This window comes from Eschrichtius robustus, chromosome 14, assembly GCF_028021215.1.
Source record: "Eschrichtius robustus isolate mEscRob2 chromosome 14, mEscRob2.pri, whole genome shotgun sequence".
Taxonomy (NCBI): Eukaryota; Metazoa; Chordata; class Mammalia; order Artiodactyla; family Eschrichtiidae; genus Eschrichtius; species Eschrichtius robustus.
Window position 1 is genome coordinate 47,146,236 of NC_090837.1, and position 21,638 is coordinate 47,167,873.

The 21,638-nt window shown below is 36.1% G+C and overlaps 1 protein-coding gene across 1 annotated transcript in view; it reads left to right on the forward strand.

The window, feature by feature from the left end:
- The first annotated feature begins 4,238 nt into the window (after nucleotides 1–4,238).
- DSG4 (desmoglein 4) overlaps nucleotides 4,239–21,638 on the forward strand; it is a 63,023-nt gene continuing 45,623 nt past the window's right edge. The window contains 2 exon segments of the mRNA XM_068562448.1: nucleotides 4,239–4,348; nucleotides 20,812–20,890. Of these exon segments, the coding sequence (XP_068418549.1) occupies nucleotides 4,239–4,348; nucleotides 20,812–20,890 (189 nt within the window).

The window sequence follows — 21,638 nt, forward strand, 5'->3', positions numbered from 1 at the left end:
TGATATGACATATCATCAGAAGTGTTTTCTTAAGACTCCTGATAGCTTCCAGAAATGTTTTTTAGATTGTCTGACAAATGCCAGAGCAACCATCCTTAATAACTATTGTTATTAAGATCCATTAGTTACATAAAACCATGGGAGATACAAGAAAAAAAATGGCAGTATTAGTCATCAATCTTTCTAGGAAGATACTTTCAAATCAGACTCCTTTTTTCATGTTTACACATTGATGTTCTAACTCATTATCCCTAAATTTTAAAATTACCTTTTTAAGACAGCAACCATTCTAACAGTCATTTAAAGGCATGTAATTTTTTTTTAATGAACAGCCTTTAGGAAGAATTTAATCCTTCTCTTTAGATGCTTTACTCTAACTCACATACTTTATGTCATTCCATAGATGTAAAGATATGAAAATTATTTTATAAGTGAATAGTTATAATTCAAACCCAGAATGCAAGCTGAGTCTCAGATCAACTTGCTCCTAACAAAAGAGAAGGAAAAAAGAGTGATTTAATTGTTATGTGTATATAGTTTGAAAACAAAGCGTTTAATATTTATAAAACATCTCACTTTCCAAAGAGGTAGTCCTTAGAGGCAAAAATTAGTGTATTATAAATACTTTATTGTTTAATATCAACCAAAATACCATCTTGAGCTAATTTTGACATTGAATTCCAAATACATCTGCTACATATTATTAGCCTCTCTGTATGTTGCCTGATGTAAATGTATTTGCTCTGAAAAATTTACAGAAAAAGTATCTATTTCAGGTTATTTCTAGGGCTTCATCTGGACATCTGTTCTACATTTGTATATAAAGTTTTTAGCCTTATAATGTTCATTCAATGTATAATGTTCTGACAGAATTTTAATTATATAGCTGCAAAAATTACATATTCACTCTGACTGGATGTTTCTAGTTATAGACACAATTCATTTCTGAATTTATACCAACATTTGAATGTCAGCCAGTGTATAACACATATGACAGTCTTTGACTTTAGCAGGAGTTTAAAGGTGTTATAATGTTGGCTAAAATGGCCCTGGCTTTTTCAGAAAGACATTTGAAGCCCAAAACAAACTTTTGAAAGTATTGCCACATTTCCCCATGCCTATTTAATCAATTCCAACCTTTGAGGGGACTTCTGGTGTTTGTAAGACCTATTTCACATTGCACTAGAATACACCGGTCCATATAGATTATTAGTATCCATGAAACAGAATCTGTCTTCCAGTTCCAGATTATTCAATTCATGTTAGGACAAAAGCATAAATGGATCAACCTGTTCTCCATCAAATAATTTTAAAACAATGAATAATCTTTTGTTTAGGTGTCTATATTCCTCCATTTAGTTATATTTGAATTACTAAACACTGTCATCAAGCTGTACTTAGTCTAACCTATTTTTCTTTCGCTATTTTATGAGTATTTTTAGACTTTAATATTCATCTTGGGTGATGTTTACAACAAGGTGCTTTCCTTCAAGTTTCAGTATAAAAACTCTTGGATTATTTGGGTGCTAGCTCCTTGCTTGGTCATCTGTTGGCTATTTTAAGTCGGTCTGTAATTTCTAAAGAGTTACGTTTACAGCAATAAAATGCTTAATATGCCTTCATTATCTTTTCTGAATTGCAAGGTGGGGATGGGTCTTAGAATATAAGGAATAATGAGAGATTATCAAATCTAGTTATTATTTTTAGTCCGTAGAAATCGTTATTTTATTTTCACACTGTTAAGATTTTTCATTTTCTGTTTCCTAAATCGTTTTTTCTCATGTTTACCGGGGAAACTGCTCTCCAGAGTGCTGCTTAGTGATGTCAGAATACAGCCTTAAGCAGCCTCATGCAAATAAGTAAATGATCAATAACGTGCATTTTAAGCTTTTATTTGATACTTTTAGCATCTTTATGCTTTCACGTTTTTCTCTTTCATATTCTAATTTTTTTGTTTACACCAGCATTTTATTTCTTTTAAATGGCTTTTCTTCTTATTTGCTTTTAAAATCAAACACTTTCCTCTTTATTGGGGTGCATCTCCTGTTTGCTCTCCAATGTCACCTTCAGAACATTATCATCTTCGTCGTGCACAAAACCTTCCCCTTTTCAGACACATGCGATCTGCTTATATCCCCCTCCCACTCTTCTCCTTGTGCCATTTCCTGACCTCTTAATAATGTCCCCACTTTTACTAAAGACTCTTGTATTCTGGCTCACAGTCTTCTGTGGCTTCTCCAACTCCGTGGACGAGGCACTCAGCATCCCATGTTCTCAGCTCTTGCGCCTCCATTCCCCCAGCCACCTCAGTCACTTGCTTCTTCTTCATAACCCAGCATGGCAGGACCTTGGATGCCTCCGTTTCACTTCCTCCTATCCTTCCAGCTCACTTGCTTATGAATGCCGATTGTTGCAATTCCTCCACTTCATCGAAGCTTCCATTCTTTGGACTCGCACCGCTTTCTCAGTATCTGTCAGCTTCACTTCCCTCCTTGTCTAATCAAACTTCATGAGTCCAACTACTGTCACCTCTTGGAGCATACCTTCTACCTCCTTGCCCTGAGCCCCCTTTCATATCCCAAATCTTTTACCCCCGCATTTCTGTCTGCACATCAACAGCTAAACAAATGATTCAAGTGAGTTGACATTTTTCATTTTAAATAATCGATTTCAGATCTCAGGTTAACATCAGATGCTTCCCTAATCCTAGCTGATTCTGTGAGAGGCTTCTCATCTCATTACACTAGATTACTATTCCATACTGTCTCTGTCCTCAACCCTCCCACACCTCCTCTTCCCTCCTTATTCTCAGTTGATGACCTAACCCTATTGTTCACTGAGAAATTAAAAGTCATCAATCTCGAATCCACTCATCTTCTTCTGCCAAACCTGCACAGCCACCCTTGACACCCATATTATCCCCCCACCGTATTGCAATGGAGTGTCCTACTCATATAAAAAGACAATTCCCCATTTAAGCTCAAGGACTTCGCTCCTTCCTTAACACTCTCTTTCCTATTCTCGTTCTCTCTCTCTCTCTCTCTCTCTCTCCCTCTCCCTCTGCCTATCTCTCTGTATCTCCCTCTCTTGCTCTCTCCCCCACCCCAGAACACTTCCATCAGCACCCTTCCCTGTGGCTACTGTCTCATTTTTTCTTTGTTTATTTCACCAAATTTCTTAAGACTCAGGTACACGTGCTTTCCTTTCTTTACCATGTCCCATGAGACTACAACATTCACCCATCAGCCCATTAGAATGGCCCTGGTCAAATTTGTCTAAGACCTATACAACATCAAATACAAGGTCTACTTTTCTGTTCTGGCCTTTCTTATTTGTTGTAAAGAGTCTGAAAAGAGTAACTGTTCTCTCTTCCTTGAAACATTCTTCTTTCGTGGCTTTTATAACACCATCCTCTAGGGATATTGATTAAATTTCATTGGTCACTCTCTCTCTTATTATTTCTTGTTTATTCTCCAACTACCCAATCTTTAAATGGTAATATTCCCCTAAAGTTTGTCCCAAGACCTCTCCTGTTAACACTCTACATTATCTCTATGATAACTCATCCAAGCCCCTTTTTAACTGTTCGGGATTAAAGCTTATAATTTATCCTCTAATATCCTTCATCCCAGTAAATATGACTACATTGACCCAGTGCTCAACGCAGAATCTAAGTAGTCCGTTGATTTTTATCCTTTCCCTCACCCCTCACATTTAATCCATTAGTAAGCCCTGTTGATTTTATAACCAGAATATATCTCAAGCTATCAAATAGTTTCCAACCCCATCTGCCACCCTACCAGAACTACCTCTTAAGTAGTCTCTCTACTTCCATACTGGACTCATTTAAACAATTCTCTACAGATGAGCCTATGTGGCCTTCTAAAATATAAGTTAGATTAAGTCAATCCCCTATTTTAAGAATTTCAATGGATTTTCATTGCATGTCTTAGAACAGCCTACAGGGACCTGCCTGATCTGGCATAAAGGATGGTGGTGGGTAGACGATGGTGGCTTGGACTATAATAGTTATAATAGAGAACATGAGAGGAAATGGATTGAGGAAATACTTTGGCCTTTGCAACTGGTATTCACTCTGCATGGAACATTTCCCTCCTCATTTTCATATGGTTGCATCCTTTCATCATTTATGTAGCAATTTAAGTATCATTTCCTCATAAATTCTTTCCTTGTCCAAATTGTTCATTCATTGATTCATTCATTGATTCATTCCACAGATGGTTATTAAATGCCTAATAGTTTTGCCAAGCAGTGATGATATGGTAGTGAACAAAGCTCCTCATGGAGTTTATGTTCAAGATGGGACGGGCGTTCTGACAATGAACAAGTAAGTGTATAGTATGTTAGATGGCAAAAATGGTCAAGAGAAAAAGCAGGGCAACTTAGGCTAGGGAGTGCAGGATGGGAGGGATACTCTTTTATATAAGGTAATTGAGGCAGAGTTAGTTATAAGGCAATATTTGAGCAGACACCTGAAGAACATTCAGGAACAAGCCATGTGGCTATCTGGGTACAGGGCACTTCAGGCAGAGAGGACTACAAAACTGCAAAAATTCTGAGGTAGGCATGTGCTTGGGGTATTCAAGGAAGAAGAAGGGGACCTACATGTGGCAGTGAAAGAAGGAAAGCAATAAGAAATGAAGTCCGAGAAGTAACAAGGGATGAGATGGAGTTCGACCTTGCAAGTCACTGTAAGAATTCTGACATTCTCAGTGAAATGGAGAGCCACTGGAAAGCTTGGACAGAGGAGTGCTCTGCTCAGAATTGTATTTTTAAAAGATCACCGGTTGCTAGCTCTCTTATGAGAGAGACCTATTACCTGGTTTGACCATACAATTTGGTAGCAAAACAAGTGACAAAAATAAACCAAAAGCCCTAGATAGTTTAATAGCAACATGCAAAAAGAAATTGGAAAAAGGGCACTGAGCAATAGATTAAATTAAAATCTTACTATAGGGACTTCCCTGGCGGTCCAGTGGTTAAGACTTCGCCTTCCAATGCAGGGGTCGTGGGTTCGATCCCTGGTCGGGGGAACTAAGATCCCACATGCCACATGCTGGTGGCCAAAAAATAAAACATAAAAGATCTCATTCTTTTTATAATATATAAAAATCTCACTTGAAAGAACTCAAGCATAATAAATACAAATGGAGAATATTAAATTGACGTTAAAAAGTTTGAAACTGATGCCAGTTTCTGGGCAAGTACTTGGTGATTGTGTTCAAATAAGACAAACTGACTGACAAACTCTCCAGCTGACTCTGGGAGACCTACTTTTCCTAATTTTACAAACAAAGCTTAATTATACCAAACTTGGAATATCCCGGTCTGCTCTGTGCCTGTGTGGTCCCAGCCATCCTCCTTATATAAAACCTAGGGAGGAAAGCCCCTGCCTCAAGAACTTTCCCGCAATTGCTCAAAATATCAGACTCCAATTCTTATCAAAGTTCACATCTGGTTGGACCCAGAATGTAACTGGTCACATTTTTCAAAGGAAAATACTTTGCTGCATTCAAATTAATAGATATCTTTTTCAAAATGTATGCTAGTTTCTGCTTGATAAATTACCGACCCAGGCTTCTCAGTTGGTTTTGATCACACGTTCAGTTGGATTCACCCAGAAATAGACCCTGAGACAGGATGTGAGCGCAATCTGGGGGGAAGGGATGGAGGTGAAGAAACCACTGGTAGTAAATGGAGAGATGAAAGAGGGAAGGGGAAGCAGCCATTAAAAGCCAGTTACCACCATGGACAACTGAAGCTCAGCGCTCCTGGGAAGGGAAAACCCTTCCTAGGAGCTGGTACGGTACTTGCACCATAGAGCTAAATCGTCCCAGAAATGAAGGTGATTCTGTATTCAGACAACGGCTACCATCAATTAGTAATTAAGAACCGCCTCTGGGCACAGAATTCCCTGTGCTTGCTGCACAAGTGGGTAAAGTGACTATGGCACCAACGAAATGAAGAAACACAGGAGCTGGCAGTTAGAAATCGGGCATGTGGACACTGAAGTGATAAGGGCAAAATATGGAGATGGTACCGAAAGGATTTGCTACAACCACTGGTATGCTCTACAGAGCATTCTCTGATGAAATATGTGACATAGAGCCTCAGATTTTTCTGATTTGACAGGCCTTTCTTGAACATTCCACTGTAAATAAGAATGGATGGATAGATTGGATAACGAAACCCAATGGTATAAAATAAGAACGTCTTCAGGTTCCCCTTGTCATTAATTTGTACCTTTATGATATTATATCATTTATGTTAATTAGATGCTTCTCCCTGTAAAGTGTTTAGACATATAATCATTCTCCTATAACACATGACTTAGCTTTACTGTTACACATTTAGGAGTGACCTTGATAGATAATTGGGTTTGATGTCTATTTACTGCCAAAAAACAAGGGCTATGAGTCAAAGTCATTATTTTTTGTATACATAGCCCAAACACTTTAATAGCTTATTTCTAACAACAACAATACAGTTCGCTCTGTTTCTCAGACATATTATTGCAAAAATTGAAAAAGGTACCTCAAAAATTCTATTGTCATTATTTGAATATGGAAGCAATTAAATAAAAAAGTTTGAATTAGTGTATGACGCAGAGAGGTCAACACAGTGACAAGCAGAAATTGAAAAATTATTTGCTGGATACATGAATAAATGCAATCCATTCACGCCTCAGTTCTAAAATCCATTCTTGCCTTGGCATTCTATGTGAGAACTGAGCCCCTAGATTACATCATAGTGCTTCTCAAATTCCCGCCATTCCCAATAGAACTTCTCTTTCGAAGTTATTCTTTGGCATAATGATGCCTCTTTAAAATGAGGGACAATATAATTTAATTGTCTTAGATTGTAAAATGTATCTTTACCAAATGTCTTAAAAAAGACTAGATATATAAAAATTTAGACCTTACTAGTATGTAGTTAGAATTAAATGGTTACCTAAAGAAAAATAGTTTATTTCCAAATATAACTAAATATTTTCCAAGTATTTGAAAAATGAGTCCAAAAATATTGGAATGAGAATGTAGCTTTCTTCAAATGACAACGATCATGGTAGCAATAGAAAAGTGCTTCCAGGACCCTATGAGATCAACAAATCGTATCAACTATCACCTGAGAGATGAAATCAAATATATGTAAGTTCAGACCTTTTCACATGCTGTTCTCTGGGAGAGTAAATAAAGATATTCCTTCTCACAGGGGAAGAATATTTTACTAGACACCCCTGCAGCTTAGATGAAGGGCATGTCAAAATATCTATCCATCTTTGCTCTCTATTCATGATCAATAAACAATTTGGGGGTTGGTACCTTGCTGGCTAGGGCAAGTAGAGGGCATCTGGAGAGAAAATATTAACTTTACAGTTATCCCACCATGGAAAAATCCCCCCCACTGCAAACTCATAAATTAATATTCTACTTTATAAATCATCTATAAACATGATTATTGAGCGTCAGTCACCAGGAAAACTGATCTGTTTTCAATATAAAGACAAAAATAAATGTGAGCCTAGAAAACTCAGATGTAAACCATGCAACGGGGAGCTCAGGCCAAGTTAAGTAATTAATAGGTCCCAGTTGGGTGACTAACTGGCTGGACTTCTCTTTGCAACACTCATCACTAACAACCCAAAAGCTTTCCTTCTAAAACATTCTTATTTGCAAAGTAAGGATAATAAGCCATATTTGTTAAGATATATAATGTATTTTAAAAATTATTAAAACCAAAATGAGGATTAAAAATCAATTAAATAGAATAAAATTTTAAACACAGATACAAAATTGTCAGAAATGAATGTGTTATAAACTAGAGTAGCAAACAATAAGAAAATCATATTTAATGACTAACAGTAAAAACTGAATACTAGTATATAGAAAAAATAACTTATATCTACACCTAATGCCAGAGGTTTTAATAAATGGCAAGTCTGTTAAAAATATATACACTCTATAAATTATGAAAGAAAGAATACTACTCAAAGAGAATGCACTGTGCGCTAGCTTTTTCTATTAAAATGTATCTAATTTAATGTCCCAAAATCTTCCAGGGAAGAAAATAGATAAGGAATTTGCTATTTACAGAGATAAATTAACTCACTCATGGAAACAAACCCAGTTAGTGAAATTCCTGGAATCTGAACCATATCTAAATCTTTATCCATTTCAATATGCCACACTGGCATAGCACATTGATCTTAACTGTAAATAGATAATTCTACATGCTTGACAAACAAGATGCTCTAATTAGAGATAAGACACCTTAAATAAATAAAATAAAAATATATTTTAACTTCTATACAATAAAAACTAACAAATGTGTTAAAAATGAAGACAATGAAGACTTCCAATTAATGATAGTTGAGTCAAGATATTTTTACTCTACTCAACTTTATGAAATAAAATAACAATAAATAAAATAATAGTTGAACATAACAATCCACCTTCAAAAAGCAAACACATACACACACGCAATGTCTGCTAAGCCCACTGAAATGTGGACCAAAACTAGGAAGTTCTAGAGGTAGTTAATATTCCTCCAGATCTCCTTTGGAGTACAGATTTCTGTAAAAGTAAATGACACAGTCTTTCAAGATTCAGTGATGTAAGCAAGTTATAGAATTATCAGAGAACATTCTTATAGGAAACCCGTTCCATATCACTGGTCAGTAGGTGAGTCAAAGCTGAAAGACAGACTCCTTAAAGATGTCATCTTTACTTCCTGACCCCATAGACATGAGGAAGGAAGAAAGAGAATACTATAGCACATTCAAGGTAACCCAGGGACCAATCCAACTAAACTTCATGAGTAAAAACCAGCAGAAACAACAGAATGCAGAAAAGCACCTTAAAACACTTCATATATTGAAATCATCAGGCATGTACTATCAAATAAAAATCCAATAAAATTCATATACCTAGTATACTATACTAGATCAAAACAAAAGAGAATACACAAATTTAAAATATAAAGAATTCTTTAAAATAGGACTTAACTATAGATTCCACAGATATTAGGAAAATAATAAGAGGCTATTATAAACAACACGTTGCCAATCAATTAGAAGATTTAAATGAAATGGAGAAATTCATAGTAAAAAGTACAATTTACTCAAACTGTCTTAAGAACCAAACACGCAAGGAGGAAATAATTTCAATCTAATACAACTCTTCTAGATAAGAGAATAAAACATCACAATCCTCAACTCATTTAAGAAGGCTAGCATAACTTTGACCAAAAAATTCAACAAGATTAGCGTAAGACAGGAAAACTATATGCCAATTTCACTCATGAACATAGGTGGAAAATTCCAAAACAGAATATTCACAAACTGAATCTAGTACTATATCAAAATGATGATGACCAAATCTGGGTTTATAACTGAAAACACAAGGCTGGGTTAACATTAGAAAATTCAATCCATGTAATACACCACAGAAACAAATTGAGAAAAATTATATAATCTTCCCAATATATAGGACATGTTTAGTAAAACATATGCTCCTAGTAAATTAAGAGTAGAGGAGACTTTCTTAACTTTATGCAGACTATCTATAAAATCCCCAAAATAAATATCATACTTAATGGTACAATACAAAAACTTTCTCTATGAAATAGAGAAATAAAATAGTGATGTTCACTATCAAAGTTTTGTTTAATATTTTGCTGATGGTACAAAAGTAGGGGGGAAAGGTTATGGGGATTGGAAAAAAAGAAACAAAACTATCATTATTGTCAGATTAAATGATTGTGTAGTTAAAAATCCAAAAGACTCTTCAGATATATCATTCAAATTAAAAATAAAGGTTTAGCAAAATTGCTGGACACAAATATCAGAAGGCCAAAATCAATTGTACTTCTATATGCAAGAAAATGTGTTAGAAATTATAATTAAAGAAAATATATCATTATATTATTATACTACTACCAAGGAATAACCTTTAAAAGGTCTCTGTAAGAGCTTAACAGTGAAAAAATAAAACTTCTTTAAATAAAACCTAAAAATATAAAGAAATCTCCTTGTTTGTATATTCCGATACATGACTCAAAATTGAAATTTTGACAATTCTTTCTAATTTCTGTTAAAATATTATACAATCCTGATCAAAATTGCAGCTTGTTTGTGAAACACTTGGTTCTAAAGTGTACAGGAAATGCTATTGGCCAAGAACAGCCAAAACACTCTTGAATAGAACAAAGCTATGCAATTAAAACAGCTTAGCACTAACATAAGAATAGATGAATAGGCAAAAGGAAAAAGAGGGAGAGACAAAGCTTAAAAACAGATATACACTTTTATGCACACTGTTATTTTTCAATATTTTATTTATTTAAATTTTTATTTGTATATTATATATTTTATGTACACTCTTAGATTTATTATAATTGGTACTACAGAAAGCAGTGCAGAAAGCAGGCTCTTTTTAATGAATGTGCCTGGACATTAAGGTACACATATAAAAAATAAAGATGAAATCGATCCCATACCATTTACAAAAATCATCTCCAGATGATTTAGGAACTTAACTTTGAAAGGCAATATTTTATAAGTGTGTGAAAAGCTTTCTTAAGACACAAGAGCACTAACCATAAAAGAAAAGACTGATAAACTTGACAATTTCAAAAATAAAAATTTCTATACATTATATCATCTTAAAAAGTAAAAAGCCAAGCCACAGAATGAGTGAAAAATATTTGCAATGCATGTATCCAACAATGACACACAAGATGTGTAATGTAAAGAACAACAAATCAATTTTTTAAGAGGCACAATCTGATTAAAAATGGAGAAAAAAACCTTCAACATGCCTTTAACAAAAGAAAAAATCCAAATGGACAATAAACGTACTCAAAGATATTAAACTCAACAACAATCAGAGAAATGCATAGGAGATACAGGTACCCACCCTGAAAATTGGATAAAGTTTAAAAGTCTGACAATGCTTTTGCTTTCTGTATGGGTGAGCAAAGCAAACTCTCCGAAACTGATGATGGGAACTCAGCCCAGGTCAGTATAGCCACTTGGGAAAGCAAGTTAATGAAAATTAACTTATGACCCAGAAATTCTGCTCCTTGTATACGTCCCAGGGAAACTGGGTACATGTACTGATATAAAGGAGATGTGAGAAAAGAGGCAAAGATGATAGGATTGCTGGAAGGGGGCCATGAACCAAAGAACTGAAGGCATCCACTAGAAGCTGGAAAAGGCAAGGAAACAATTCTTCTCCAGAGCGTCTAGAATTGCAGCCCTGCTGACACCTTTATTTTAACCCCATGAGACTTATTTTGGACTTCTGACCATCAGAGATGTAAGATTATGAATTGGTGTAGTTTTCAGTCACTGTTTGTGATAACTTATTAGAGCAGCAATAGGGTACTAAGAGATAGCAGGATTGTTTATAACAGCCTATTCTATGTAAAAATATAATCATTCTCAATCGCAAAATTTTAAAAAAATCCAAAACAAACTTAAAAGAGAAGAAAATAAATAAAAATAGTTGCAACGCATATGACAGAGGTTAATTTCCCTTACATAAGAAGAGTGTTTATAAATCTATAATTAAGACCTCAGTAACACAATGGGAAAAAGGAAAAAGGAAGCAAGCTTTTCACATAAAAAGAAACACTAATAGCCAGTACCGCTTCCCTCCCATGAAGAGGTGCTAATCTTATCATGTTAGAAAAATGTCCATGTTTACCTGCTGCCGTTTCGGGTTACCCATAGGCCCAGGTTAATTACCATTGCTCAGTAGCTCTTAAACTTCAGCCTGCAGCTCCAGAATTACCTAGAAAGCTTGTTAAGAATAAATAATTCTAGTTCCCGCCTCCAGAGATTCTGATTCAATAAATCTGGCGCCGAGAAATCTGCTCTTGTTAAGTACTGGACCATACGATTTTGCAAGTGGCCCAAGAAATATATTTCTAAAAACACTGCCTAGCTTTTGACCTTCCTATATCTGGATTTCTTCCAAAACAACCTGAGCCCAGATCCCATTCAGAGTCTGCTAGATGCATAACTACACCAAAAGCAAACTATACTATATATATATATACATTACAGCTTTGCCAGAGAAGGACACTGCCAGTGTCATCAAAGTAGCCAGAGTGACATCTAAGTAATTACCATATTGTGGGACCGCTGCCACTGCTGTCATGATCAAGAGTCAGGGGTGAACTACAGTGACATTTTGGGGAATGAGTATGTAGTAAGTATGCAGTAAGTATGTAAGTAATGCACTTTAATTAATACAGAGCTAGAAGCCACACTACTCATTCTGCCCTTATTTGGAATACATCCCACACCAAGGGCATGAAGTCACAGAGAACCAACAAGGCGCTTCTGTCTGTGGGTAAGTATGATTTTAGGGTGTAAACTAATATCATCCTTATGTCATTAGCATAACTCTTTAGGAAACTGATGTTTAATTCCATGATTTCTAACACCCACTAAATAACCTGGTTTGCCAGAACCCTTGTTGCCATACATAAACTGGATTTAATGAGGAGACAGGTTGTTTATCTTCAATGCCATTATCTCAAGGTGAACAGACATGTATTCACAGTAACTACTCCAGGTCAAAACCGAGGCAGCTTTGTTTACCTTTTATCCATCCCTCCAGGCCCATGCTAATGAAAACCCTTTTGCTTGAGTCAACTCTAGAACCTCCTTGCCTGTAGCATTTGACATAGTTTGGGACCATAAATATTTTTTAAATTTTCTTTCCTCTAACACCTGTTTTCAAGAGATAAAGCTGCCCTTAGATACTTAAAGAATATCTACCAGTAACCCTAAACTGTGATAATTTGATGTAAAACTTTGTCCTGACACCATTTTCATAATATCTTTGCCCAAAGCTCACTGGCACCATTGATAGAGGATATATCTCGAAGAGTAAAAATAATTTAATGCTGCTCTGACCTAGCTATAAAAGAAAATTTTTATGGTAGATACAGTTGTCACATTTCAAACCTCTGGACAAAAACTTGTGAAAACAAAGAAGGATGGAAGCTCAGTTGGATATAAACAGTTACAAGGGAATGTTTTAAATGCCTATTTACTCAAGCATAGGTTTCCATAACTCTTGGTTTAAAGACTAATCTAGCATACAATGAAATAGTGGGTTAATATCCACCCCGTGAATGTATGTTTATTAGTTCTAGACAATCTGGAGGACCACCCAAAGATGCATTTTAAAACGTGAACCATATACATGATTTATCAGGTCAGCTTATACATTTTTGAATTAGGCAGATATCCCCAAATATACGGTTTGGCTTAGGCAGATATATCCAAATACTGCCTCTTCATAACAATTCATTTTTTCCCCATTGCTTTAGTATAATTTCTTGCTCTCTGTCCCATAAATATCTTTAACATATAATTCATTTCTCTTCATTTTAGAATACTATGCCAGTCCTCCAATTGCCTAGATTCTTTCCTATGCTTGCAAAAATGCTAAACTAAGGTTCTAGAGGAACTAAGTGTTATTTGGAATACATTCCCTGACTAGGGATAGACCTGCCTTGTTTCTGAATTGCAGGGATGGGGTAGTGAAGGCAAGATGCGGTCTCCCTTTAAAATTCTCCAACCAACACCTATTAGCAATTAGAGAACATTTAACTACATTTTCTTTTTTATGTTTGTGAGTGTTGCTGCCAGCCTGAAATTTTTTCATGAGAAAACTATGCGTATACTAAACCCAGACAAACAAAGGAGAAGAGAAAAATGAAAAAGGGAAAATGATTTTCAGAAATATCCAGATGCTGCTCTGGTCTTTTCCCCTTAAATTTTCAGGTTTCCAATTTCAGCTTCTTCTCAATAAATATATTTATGAGGGTTTAAAGGTGTTCCTCACCCATATTATGTACTTTTTTATCAATGGAAATGCCATGAAGAGTGAACACACTCTGTATTGTGGTTACCTTAAAACAATTTAGTTAATGTTATACCACACTGGTTTGACTGTATATTAAGGAAAAAAGTTGCTAAAATGTGGAAACAAATATACTAGTGAAATCAGAGTTTCTTTGTCTTAACCTTATTTTTAGAAGATCTTTAAAATTGAAGAATGCAGCTCAACTATAGGACTTCTTAAGGAGGGAAGCAGGAATCACCAGAATTAAGAGATGAGAGTTTCATTATTCTGTCTTTCTCCCTACACCATACTTAGGCCTGGTGCCTTTTCACAATATCCTCTGCTCAGAGTGTCAAGTCCTTGAAGTTGCTTCTGTAGTGGACATGTGTGTGTGTGTCAGTATATGTAATTTTGCTTTTACAATGTTGGCAGTAAGAAGCCTACTAATTTTATTCAGCATGATGACAGGCCCTAACATTTTAACTATTTTTCATGTCATGAGAAATTTATTATTCATTGGGTATCTTCCCTGTAAATCTTGTCCTCACTCTGTAAGATTTTTCTTTGGTGCCCAACAAAGGGTTTCATTGCAATAAGAATCAAGGTCTGTCTATGCTCTGACCCAGAGCCCAAGCAATGCCAGCCTTCCAGACCAGCACAGGAGCTCAGGGTGGGGAAACAGAGCCATTATAGAACATCTTCGTTCCTCTGCCCAGACAGCAGCAGAGTTATCGCCCAGGCCCCCCTAGAAGGGCATCTCGAAGCACATCTTGCTGAAGAGCCAAATTCCGGACCCAGAGGACCAATACTAAAATCAAATCTCACTGGGATTCCTGTGCAAGAGAGAACTGGAGGAATGGATTGGCTCCTTTTCAGGAATATTTGCCTTTTGATCATTTTAATGGTAAGTAGAATTTAAAGGCCTGGGAAAGAAATACAAACTTGAAGCCTTGCCTCCTATGTCAGTTGTTGGACTTTCTACAGGGGATTCACTCCATTTTTAAACCCCTTCCAGCAAAGGCAGTTCTATGAGTTCAGCCTCTGGTGACTTCAAAGGACTCTCCATGCTTGAGGGAACAAATGCCATAGAGAAGCAGGGTGTAATCTGGTTGAATTAAACTTATATGACATCAGAGACATAATCTAATTCAGAAAAAATGCTGCAACAATTCTCAGATGCATAATCAGAAATAAAATTATTTTTCTATTTTCTTTTACTTATACTTAAATCAGGCAGATTGCTGTCAAAATTCCCAGTGCGAATGGGTTCTACATTTGTAGGGAAGTAAAGTTGATCAAGCCCATTTCTTTTAAACAGTTATTTCCTTGCGAGTTTGTTTCAAGGTGGAGGAATGTTAGCTATGTCAAGATTACACTGCAACTAATTATAAAATATTTAAATCATAAGAATTTTTTCCGGTAAGAAATGGCTAAAGAAAAATGAAGAAAACCAAGCCATTACGGCAAACCCTTTCTGGAATTATCAAGGCATTCCTACAGTCCAGGAAGGGAACATTTAGGTGACCTTTTTTTTTTTTTTTTTTTTTAACATCTTTATTTGAGTATAATTGTTTACGTTGTTGTGTTAGTTGCTGCTGTATAACAAAGTGAAGTATACACATATCCCCATATCCCCTCCCTCTTGTGTCTCCCTCCCACCCTCCCTATCCCACCCCTCTAGGTGGTCACAAAGCACCGAGCTCATCTCCCTGTGCTATGCAGCTGCTTCCCACTAGCTATCTATTTTACATTTAGTAATGTATGTATGTCCATGCCACTCTCTCACTTCTTCCCAGCTTACCCTTCCCCCTCCCTGTGTCCTCAAGTCCATTCTCTACACTGCGTCTTTATTCCTGTCCTGCCCCTAGGTTCTTCAGAACCATTTTTTTTTTTTTTAGATTCCATATATATATGTTAGCATACGGTATTTGTTTTCCTCTTTCTGACTTACTTCACTCTGTATGACAGACTCTAGGTCCATCCTAGGTGACCTATTTCTTTAAAGTAAACACGGCATTTTGGATATTATATTACTTTCCTCCAACTCTTCAGTGCCCAAGGCGTGAAGTGCTTTCCAGATAAGCATCATGCATAGCGAGTGTCCTACCCTTGAAAGAGGTAAGGCAGCTCCTAATGCCAGATCCTTAGAGGAATAAAGATCAGGTTAGTCAATTCACCAAACTACTGCCAATTCAATTAGAAAAGTCTATTTAAAGAATAAAGTAAGATAGGTTAGATTAGACTAGACTTAAATCCATCAATGGTCAAGTGACAGAACAATTCAGTCAAAACAGTTATGAAAAAGTAAGTGGAAAGATAGAAGAGGATTGTTAGGAAATTGTACATATTTTTTTCCAAGCAAATAAAGCCAAATACCTATAGTTGGCTGCACCTCAGTCTCCCAGGAATGTCAGCAGTGGTGCTACAACATAAGCTTGGAAAATGATTTCCGCCCTACTCTCAGGCAGCAGTGTTATACAGGACTCATGTGAGCATCAGCTCTAAAGTGCAGAGGGCAGCCAAGCTGGGGAGATAAGGGAACACATCGTTGTACAGTTGGCCTGGCAGGCGCCGTTCTTCTGGAGTTCACGTTTCTGTGAACTTCAAAAGCAGTGCAGGAGCCTGACACTGCCAAAGGGCACACAGCCCAAGCCTGGAAGGGAACAGTGGTAGAACATTCCATTCTCTGAGCTTGGGAGACAGAGTACAAGATGACAGTTTTTGAAAAATATTTGTAACTGAAAAACTCCAAATAAAATTGCAATGCCCCGTTACAATGATCACTGTTTATTCACACTACTAAAGGAAGGGGGAACACTCTGACTCAAGCTTTAATAGAAATCAAGAATCATCAGTATAGACCTCTTGTTACACTTCTGTGGGCCACCTGCATATTTTCACTCAGATAAGCCTTTTGCTTCTGTAAGGAAGACTGATTGCATGCATCAAGATTTTAGAGGCAACTTCTGAGCGCTAAATTTCACCTGCTATTCCTCTCTGCACAGGCATGCTTTATGACAATATTATTTAACTGAAGAGTTAATTGTTCTCCTTGATCTTGAAAGAGTATTATATCTCAGATTCTCAAGATCTCTGTTTGGTAGTATTGATTTATTATCCTCAGTAATTTTAGTGTTTTTGATACTAAACTTTTCCCTACTCCCCACTGATACTAAAGTATCCGTGTTTTACATTTCTTTGGTAATTGTGATAGACAAGTTCTTTTTGCATTTCTAATAGATCACTTAAGATAGCAGTTAATAACTTTTGGAATTGGGAAGTAGAAACTTATCAGCATTGGAACAAATGCAAGAAATGTTTAAGTAGAATCAATATAATACTATAGATGCTGTGGAAAATAAGCATGCTTGCTTGTCTTTCATTTCCTGAACTTGAACTCTGCCCCTTTTTCATTAACTAAATCAAAAGCTCTCTGGAGCGTCATTGAAGCTTACACTAATGGGTGTGACAGCCTCTCAGAGACGGTACTTTGTGTCATCTATCTCCCAACCACAAAGAGTACTTTAAACAAGATTTTGACTGACTTGACCTATAAAAGATACCCCAAAACTCTAAGCTACAAGAAGGCGTTTCATTATACGACATGAGTCCTTCGGCATCTTCTTCCTAAGGATGTTCATCAGGTACCCCTGCTATAAAACGAATTAAGGTGGGAAGGTGCAGTCAACACTGAACCGAGACTCAGAAGCTGCAGGGCTGAGACACAGCTTCCCCTCAAAGGGGCTGCGTAACTTTGACGAAGGCACCCAACCTCGCAGGGCCTCACCGTGCCCCACGTCTGGACGCACAGACATGATGCCACCAAGTTTCTTCCAATGCAGAAACTCTGCAATTCTATAATTATCTCAACTGAATAGTTATGTAGTAGAAGTGCAGAACTGGCTCCTGAATATTATTTTCATAACTTTGGCTAGAGAATCTAAAGGTGTAAGTCATGCTATGGATTATGTAAGTTTTACTAGGAAGGAATCACTTAAGGCAGAGCAGTTATTAGCTGTGAGAGGATATATTTTATCAAGCTGATAAGATCATTAAAAACAGCCACATAGCTTTTTATCAGATAAGAATTTTTGTGCACATATGGTGATCATTCATGTTACATATAAGATGTAAACATTACAGTGAAATATTCTGGTTGTTGGAAAGTAAATAAGGTAGGTGGCAAAGCATATAGATATTACCTCACTGTAAGTTGAAAACAGGCATCAAAATTTTAAAATGTACTTAGAACTAACCTATCAATTTAGTTCTCACATAAAACAATGTGATTCTGATACGTGGAACAGAATTTTGTTCTTATTTATTTTATTGTCAGGCCAATGTCTAGAAGTGTAGACTAGTGGGAAAAAACCCTTATCTGATTTGGTTTTTTATTTGTATTAAACAGAATACCCTAGACAGCCTTAAATGGTTGGTTTCAGTTCTGCTTGTTATAGAAGCATTAATGTCCTCATCACCCCAAAAGTTACATGGAAGCAAATCTCACCTCTATTATTTTTTTGTTGATATAAATGGCTAAGGAATTATAAATTTTAAACCAGTGGGAAAAATTATATTTTTGCCTTCAAGTTCCTGCAGAGTTCATGGTAAACTAAAAAAATAAATGTTATATTCCAAGATATATCTAGCATTATTACCATAGTCTGACCTACAATTTTAATAGTCTTCTAAATAATATCTCCTTGTAGAGTTGTAGCATAAAAATCCTGCTCTAAAGATATTTCATGGCTCTTGAGATTCTATGATGCTTTTCAAAGATATTTCTCTTTTTTAGAGAACTTCTTGATGGATCCTGAGTACATAGTCTTATGACTGCTTTCTATCCTTAAGTATCCAGGGAGGAGTCCTTGTAAAGCAATGAAACTGTTGTTTGAGCTGCAATGATGTTTCCTTTTCTTTCCCACGTGGGATCGAAGTTGGAATTCACTCACAGAGAGCAGCTCTGTTGACAGGGCTGTTAGAGGAGGGACTGGAGTGAAACTTTCAGATATTATCTGCATGAGAAATGTTTGGCCTTTCCTTCTACACAGAAAATTACATAGCTTCCAAACTAAAATGCCACTACTTAATTAATATACCTTCAATTATAAACCAGAGTGGTATAATTAGGCTTGAACTTGGCATCTCCACCATCTCCCTGTGAGAACAGCAATTGCTTTACTCAATTATTTTTATAAGTATTATTCAGGAGAGAACTGCTTATTATACACTACCAAACGTAAAATAGATAGCTAGTGGGAAGCAGCCGCATAGCACAGGGAGATCAGCTTGGTGCTTTGTGACCACCTAGAGGGGTGGGATAGGGAGGGTGGGAGGGAGGGAGACGCAAGAGGGAAGAGATATGGGAACATATGTATATGTATAACTGACTCACTTTGTTATAAAGCAGAAACTAACACACCATTGTAAAGCAATTATACTCCAATAAAAATGTTAAAAAAAAAAAAAGTTGGTCCTAGGTGTACAAATGACTAACTTCAAAAAGGTAAGTTATGGAGGTGAAAAATAGCCTTGTTCTATAGCTATTACTTTAAATACACTCAGTATGTAATAGAAAAATATGTATTTCAACACTGCAATAAGCACAGGTAATGACTTAGATTCCACAAATCTTACATAAAATCATCATATTCCCTCTAGAAGAAAGTACTGAGAAAGAAAACTAGACCCAGAAAAACTTCAGCAATTTGCCAAAAGTTAGATGGCTACAGAATATTGTATATCCTATTACTCTCCGTGGAATGTATACATCATAAAAGGTTGGAACTTGTACACAAAAGACAGTGCCTGTCACAAAATATTTTATCATTAAAAATTTTTGAATGAATGAATGGATTTGGTTTCTAATTTATCTTTCTTACCAAGGCCCTTTACAGTAGTTCCCACCTATATGCTAATAGGCAACTTCAATGGGGTTGTGAGATTCAAAGTGAGATTGAGGTTAAAAATTGAGACAACCAAGGGGTTGGTTGTCTGGAATCTGGTCTGTCACTGCTGTCCCATTTCACCACCTTCCACTAGCAAACTATTTCACAGTTAACGAAGTTATTTCACACACGTAACAAAAATCCTGAAAGGTAAATAGAGGTATTCTCATTTTACAAATAAAGAAATTTTGGGGGCATAAATGATTCATAAATGTACGTAAGAGGTACAGTGGAATTTGAACCAATATCACATGTCCCAAACTCTATCTACTGTTCCAGAATTGACTCGTTTCCCCACTTGGGCCAATGCTGTATCCTATATATGCTTCTTTTACAATGTGTATAATATTCCATTATCTTTTCTCATCTGTTTTCCTCCCTCTTTTAACCTACGAGCTCTTTCTGGGCAGGTACCCCATCTTAGTCTTTATCGTATTCTTGGAGATTAACACAGAAACATACATTTTAGTTTCTTAGGCACTTTTACATTGCTAGAAAAGGTCCTGTTCAGGTTCCTTCAGTTAATGCAATTTATTGTAAGGACATCCAAAGAAAAAAGGAGGACAAGAAACTCTCTCATCAACTAGGCCACAGAGACTGGGAGTGACATTGCTGGGTCATATTTTTACTTTTCTGAGAAACCTCCATAGTGTTCTCCACAATGGCTGAACCGATTTACATAACTACCAACAGTGTAGGAGGGGTCCCTTTTCTCCACACCCTCACCAACATTTGTTATTTGCGGTCTTTTTGATGATAGCCATTCTGACAGGTGTGAGGTGATATTTTATCATGGTTTTAATGTTCATTTCTCTCATGATTAATGATATTGCATCTTTTCAAGTGCCTTTTGGCCATATAAATGTCCTCTTTGGGTAAGTGTCTATTCAAGTCTTTTGTCCATTTTTTAATCATTTATTTTTTCATGTTCAGTTGTATGAGCTGTTTATATATTTTGGATATTGACTCCTTACCAGTCATAACATTTACAAATATTTTTTTCCATTTACAAATATTTTCTTCCATTCAGTATGTTGTCTTTTCATTTTGTTGATGGTTTCCTTGGCATCAAATGACTACAACCTTTGGATTCTATTGGCTACATTTAAAAAGTAGTGTAACAGTTTATTTTATAATATCAACATTTATAGTATTCTTAAATTCCATTCTTTACAGCTATTTAAACGTATAACAAAATTTTTTAGATGTCACTATAGAAAATTTTGAAGAAGCACGCCATTTTCCAAAAAAATTTTCGGGCTACATAAACAAAAATTTTTGAAGATTTCTGCAAGACAGTATTAGGAATAGTCAACACAAACACCAATATTTTCCCAAAGTCAGGGACCACAATTATATGACACCAAAATTTAAGCAAAACCAGAGCAATTTGGTAAAATAATATCAGGTGATTCAATAGAAGCTTCAGGAGTTGAGTAAATGAATTGTTAAAAGATAAACTGAAACATATTAAACTTTTAAGAATTTATCTGAACGAAAATCAATTCAAATCAGGCATCGCCAAACCGGAAGTAGTTAGAAATGCTCCACCAACAGAAGCTGGGGACAAACTTTTATAGAGAAAAAGCAAAAGCAAAGTAAGGAAATTATTGGTCGGCTACAGCCTAAAGCCTAGATGACTCTTCGTGAACAGCTGTCCTTAAGTTTCAACTTTGTCACTTTGAGGCATTCACAAGCTTAGATTTTGGTCTGCTTGCCTCGGCACCACGGCATCAAAGCCACCCCAGTCTATTAGCCTCCTTGTTTAATTAATGTAACAAAAGGAATCAGTGATTTGGGTCCA